Below are 7127 nucleotides of genomic sequence, written 5' to 3'. Positions count from 1 at the left end.
AAATACACTAGAAATGAATCACAATATATATATATGTATATGAGTAGTTGTAATGAGGTGCGCTATAGAGAGCACAAAGTGCATAAATATGGGGAAGTACACTTTCTATACATATATATATATATATTAAAATAAAAGGATATAAATAATAAAAATATAATAGATACATAAAGATCTGATAAAGTCATATGAAGTTGAAAGTTATGAGTAGTTGTAGTTGAGAGCCTCAGGTGTGCAAGATGAAATAAAATGGATTTCCAAATCTTAGGAAGGAATCGGATATAAAAAAGATCATTAACTAAATAGTCAGAATTTTTTAAAACATAAAATGATTCCCAGAGATCCAAGTCAATGGCTGAAGAGCAGTGTTGAATGATTTTATTTGAAGAAAACTGAAACCTTATGATTAGTATTCTATCTATATAGGGTGATGGAAGATCGTTTAATATCCAGTGTTTGAACGTATTTTTAATATTCCTTAATTCGAATTTTAAAGGTGCGTTCAGTTTGTCTTTTATAAGCAACATCATAACGAATGGAAATTTGGATACTGCCTCAGCTGTTATTATCAGTAATATGATTTTAAAGACTGAAGAATTAAGTTGTTTTCACAGTAGAGAAAACTACTTTAAACTCAAAGTTTCTCAATTGGTTATCAATTTGAAGATACTAAGATAAGAGTTTATCTGATAACGATGAGATAAAGACTTTCATAGGAGGAAATATCGATAAGATAACAAGATAAATAAATACTATGATAAAATAATAGGATAATTAAAGGCTTTAATAAGATAATAAGATAAATGATTCTCTGATTATAATAAGATAAAGACTATGATAAGATAAAACTTTCTCCAAACTTTGTCTAGAAGGTCATCCAAGTCCCCTGTATATTTTTATAACAGATATTTGGGTTGAATATCTAATGAATAAGATAAAAAAGCACTCTGGCGTAATAAAAAAAATTTCGAGTTAAGGGACATTTAGAATTATAAAATCATAGATATAATCATTAATATTGCAAATAAAATCCAAACTCAACAGCGATAACCTCAAGCAAAGGCTCTAATTTTAATGTGAGATCATTTTTTATTCCTTGTGCACTTGTTTTTTATTCCCTGTCTCTTACAAAAAGTTTGAGTCAAGATATTTTACTTCTTGTTTACAAACTATTTTCCATTCAAAAATTTGTTTAGTTTGGGAAATAAATGAAAATCTCTTTACAGATCAAAAGTTAAAACGAAAAGAAGTTGCTCTGACTAGACACCTAAAGATGCATCTTTCCTGAAACGAAAGACATTTTTGGTAGAAAAAAAGGTTACAAATGATGACGATCCCATAAAAGATTAGTTATCCTAGTTTAAGACTTTTAATGACAGAAGAATAAAACTTTGGGAATGAAAAATTATTCCCACTTTACTATAAAAACTTTGACAGCTATTAGCTGACTGTTAGTGACTGATATATATATAATCATATAGTGACTCTGATATAAATAATATCATTCAATTATTTATATTCTTAAAAATAGCATAACTATAACTCGATGGGATGATCATCATGAATTTTACTATAATGCACGAAATGCTTAATTATTTTACAAATTGAATTCACCCAATTTCAACCAATGAAATTGCGTCAAATAGTTTTTAGTGACACAACCTTCCAGCAAACGCGCTTATGTGAGAAATACATCAGGAATGAATTACGTTTTGCAATTTTAATCCTGAAGCCTTTCCTAAATATAAAATTTTAAAATTAGTTGTCATTAATAACTTTTAGTAAATTACATTATCATACTATTATTTATATTCTTAAAAATATATCCCAGAAAAAAGCAAAACTATATCTCGTTGACATGATCATCATGAAATTTACAGTAATGCACGAAATGCTTAATTATTTAATAAACTTAATTCACCCAATAAAATTGCGTCAAATAGTTTTTAGCAACTTAACTTTGCAGCAAATGCCCTTGTGGGGAGAAATACACTAGAAATGAATCACATTCTGTATTTTTAATTCTGACCTGATGCGTTTCTTAAATTTATTTTTAAATTAATCGTAATTACTAAATCTTAGTAAATTACAATATCATACTATTATTTATATTTTTAAAAATGTATGTTTAAAAATAGCATAACTGTTACTAATTGGGATTAGAAGCGTGACAATCGGAAAATTAATCAATATATATATATATATATATATATATATATATATATATATATATATATATATATATATATATATATATATATATATATATATATATATATATATATATATATATATATATATATATATATATATATATATATATATATATATATATATATATATATATATATATATATATATATATATATATATATATATATATATATATATATATATATATATATATATATATATATATATATATATATATATATATATATATATATATATATATATATATATATATATATATATATATATATATATATATATATATATATATATATATATATATATATATATATATATATATATATATATATATATATATATATATATATATATATATATATATATATATATATATATATATATATATATATATATATATATATATATATATATATATATATATATATATATATATATATATATATATATATATATATATATATATATATATATATATATATATATATATATATATATATATATATATATATATATATATATATATATATATATATATATATATATATATATATATATATATATATATATATATATATATATATATATATATATATATATATATATATATATATATATATATATATATATATATATATATATATATATATATATATATATATATATATATATATATATATATATATATATATATATATATATATATATATATATATATATATATATATATATATATATATATATATATATATATATATATATATATATATATATATATATATATATATATATATATATATATATATATATATATATATATATATATATATATATATATATATATATATATATATATATATATATATATATATATATATATATATATATATATATATATATATATATATATATATATATATATATATATATATATATATATATATATATATATATATATATATATATATATATATATATATATATATATATATATATATATATATATATATATATATATATATATATATATATATATATATATATATATATATATATATATATATATATATATATATATATATATATATATATATATATATATATATATATATATATATATATATATATATATATATATATATATATATATATATATATATATATATATATATATATATATATATATATATATATATATATATATATATATATATATATATATATATATATATATATATATATATATATATATATATATATATATATATATATATATATATATATATATATATATATATATATATATATATATATATATATATATATATATATATATATATATATATATATATATATATATATATATATATATATATATATATATATATATATATATATATATATATATATATATATATATATATATATATATATATATATATATATATATATATATATATATATATATATATATATATATATATATATATATATATATATATATATATATATATATATATATATATATATATATATATATATATATATATATATATATATATATATATATATATATATATATATATATATATATATATATATATATATATATATATATATATATATATATATATATATATATATATATATATATATATATATATATATATATATATATATATATATATATATATATATATATATATATATATATATATATATATATATATATATATATATATATATATATATATATATATATATATATATATATATATATATATATATATATATATATATATATATATATATATATATATATATATATATATATATATATATATATATATATATATATATATATATATATATATATATATATATATATATATATATATATATATATATATATNATTTTTACAAAGAGAAAGATGCAAAGATATATATATATATATATATATATATATATATATATCAATTAATTCTGTATAGTCTTAAGAATATTAAAAAGCAAAAGCACTCCTTTCATAAATTCTTATAGCTGCTACCATTCGGAACAGAAAACGAAATGATAAGACGAACGAAACTGACAGATTTTGTAAAAGAACACAATATTTGTCTAACGTAGAAAAAAGAGAAGAGTCCTTGAAGTTTGAATTTAAAACGCAGATTTCAATAAAATGAAAATAAAAATTACATTTTATGATAGCACAATGGAAAGCCTTCCCGTGACAGTAACTAATGATGTGACAGCTATTCTCCAATATTATATTTTCTGTAACAAGACAGTAAGAACGGCAGGTGGTAAGAGACTATATTTACTAAAATCACAATCACATCCACACGAGCTCGCTCATCTACTTCGAGACTAACGTTTCTGTCAGGTAAGCAAGCGATTCTTTCCTTTTCCTCCCTTAAGATGCATATTAACCAAACGGTTATTACTTTGGCTATTTCTAAAAGAGATGCCGAATCAGATGCAGAGTATGAGAAAGCAATGCAAGAAATAGATGATCGGAAATCTACGTGTAAAGGTTTAGAGTACGCTGGCCATGTCACGGGTCTCGTAACGGACCTAATAGGCGATATCCCCGAAATTCCTCTAGTCACTGATGTCCTAAAAATAGCAACTTCCGGCATAGCCGCGGTCGCTCACGTTGCCGAATTCGGAATGAACATAGCTGCGACAGCCTTGGAGTGTGATGACGTGAATTTCGATGAAATTAAATTGATCATGGAGAAAAGATTTAATGAAGTTGATAGGAAACTCGACAAGCTAACTCAGGCAATGGAAAAAGTTACCGAAATCGTAACTAAAACTTTAGATGCTGTTGAAAAAACTCGAACAGAAATGAATTGGGGATTTAAACAGGTACTGGCCACCTTAAAAAATATGGAAATACAGTCAATTCTCAGTAGAATCAATAAGTTTTCTCGATATTTCGAAAGAAAGAGCAACGAATTAAGCAAACTCCCCGCGGATGAGTTCGTTTTTCAACTAAAAGAAGAAAATGGAATTCTAGATTATTTAAATAAAGCCCAAATGCCAGAAGGTTTGCATTCTGATTTGTTTGAACTCATGGATAAAAGTACTAAATTTTCGATTCCTGAAAACACTGAGGATACCAAAGCTTTCCAAGCTCTATACGCTCTATTTTATGGGACACAAACATATGCATCTGTAATGTTCTTCCTCTTGAAGCAACATTCTTATCTAGCTGATTATTATTATCAAAGTGGCGAAGACGTAAACTTCAATGAGCAATTCGATCATTTAAAGAAAGTCTTTCATGGTTTTAAGACAGCACTCACTGGAAGCAATGGTTTAATTAATGAAGTGATAAAAACATTGGAAGACGTCAAAGAACTAGAGTTCATCAAAAATGTTAAAAATGATTTATATGCAGACATTTGTATGAGAGAAGATTCATTAAAAGATGTCAAAACTGTGATCACAGAAATGGAAATAGATGTCATTGTTGATGTTCCGCAACACATCGATAACATCAACTTTAAAGAACCTATTGTTGTTTCTAACTATGGAGATTGGGATGATAAATCTAAGGTAAGGTACGCAGTGCAACTGAGGGAAAATGGAACGTACTCTAAATTTAGTGAATGGACGGAACCATTAAAAATAGAAGGTAAAGCAAACCCAGTTCTCCAAGTGCCCAGAGATGAAAATAGAAGAGAGAGGCTCGTTTTTCGAAAATTCAATGAAGAGAAACCACAATTAGTTGGCATTTTGACAAAATCTCAGGTGGAGTTTCGAGATATTAATCGAGATCTTTACAATGCTGCAAGAAGTAAGGACCAGAATAGGACATTAGAGTATATTCCTACACTTCTGGAGGCCGGAGCTAACGTCCATGCTACTTTTGAAATGAGAAGAACTGTCATGCACGCTGCAGCTGAAAGTGGAAATGTTAAAATTGCTTTGAGATACCTTTTAGAAGAAGTACCTGTAGACTCCCGAGATGAAAAGGGATTTACACCGATGCATATAGCTGTCGATACTAAAAATGCCGGTTTTGTGAACTTCTTAATCACCCATAATGCAAACGTAAATGCCCAGACTAATTTAAATAAATTAACACCATTGCACTTGGCAGCTAAGAAAGGATATTCTAATGTGATTAAAAATTTACTTGCTAGCAATGAAATTAAAATCAATCAAAGAGAAAAATCAGGGTACACACCTTTGCATTATGCTGTTCGTGGTACTGTAAAAGCAATCAAAGCATTGCTTTCTAAGAAACACATTTTAGTAAATGCTAAGTCAGACTTTGGTCTGACTCCTTTTCACTTGGCTGTTATGAAAGGTGATCGAGAAATATGTGATGCTTTACTAAGCAGTGGTAAAGTAGAAGTCAATGCTGGAAATAAAAATAACATGACGCCACTTCATTTTGCAGCCATGGCGGGAAATGTAGACATGATTCAGTACCTTCTCTCAGGAAAAAAGGAAGTTGAAGATGTAAATATTAATGCTGTAACATCTGACAATAATTGGACACCGCTTGAGATGGCTATTTATTTTGAGAAAACAGATGCCGCTCTTGAATTACTTAAGAACCCCAAAGTTGATACCAGTATAAATTCCAAAGAATATATCACACCATTGCATCTTTCAGTTGCCACTGGACAAGCACCCATTTTTGATGAATTATTAAAAAAAGAATCGAGGAGAAAACGAAGCATGGAGCCTGAAATCGAAGCAAAAACAAAAGAGGGTTACACTGCCCCCTTCATCTGGCTGCCTTACGAGATGATACAAGTTATTCTAAGGAATTGCTTAGTAAAGGAGCAAATAAAAATGCAACATCCAATGATGCTTCCACTCCTTTGCACTTAGCTGCAAAATCAGATAAGCACTCCGAAATTATGTTTTTATTACAAAATGGAGCAAACATGAG

The 7127-nt window shown here is 23.5% G+C and overlaps 1 protein-coding gene across 1 annotated transcript; it reads left to right on the top strand.

Moving 5' to 3' along the window:
- The first annotated feature begins 4630 nt into the window (after nt 1–4630).
- Nucleotides 4631–7066, top strand: LOC107444596 (delta-latroinsectotoxin-Lt1a-like). The gene has a single exon (XM_071185820.1). It carries the CDS (start codon nt 4631–4633, stop codon nt 7064–7066), a length of 2436 nt encoding a protein of 811 aa, XP_071041921.1.
- The last annotated feature ends 61 nt before the right edge of the window (nt 7067–7127 follow it).

The sequence above is a fragment of the Parasteatoda tepidariorum genome, chromosome 9 (assembly GCF_043381705.1).
Source record: "Parasteatoda tepidariorum isolate YZ-2023 chromosome 9, CAS_Ptep_4.0, whole genome shotgun sequence".
Lineage (NCBI taxonomy): Eukaryota > Metazoa > Arthropoda > Arachnida > Araneae > Theridiidae > Parasteatoda > Parasteatoda tepidariorum.
This window is presented reverse-complemented; position numbering and strand designations above follow the sequence as displayed.

Excerpts from the sequence above, each read along its gene's own strand:
- LOC107444596 (XM_071185820.1), top strand. The coding sequence starts at position 4,631 with ATGCATATTAACCAAACGGTTATTACTTTGGCTATTTCTAAAAGAGAT.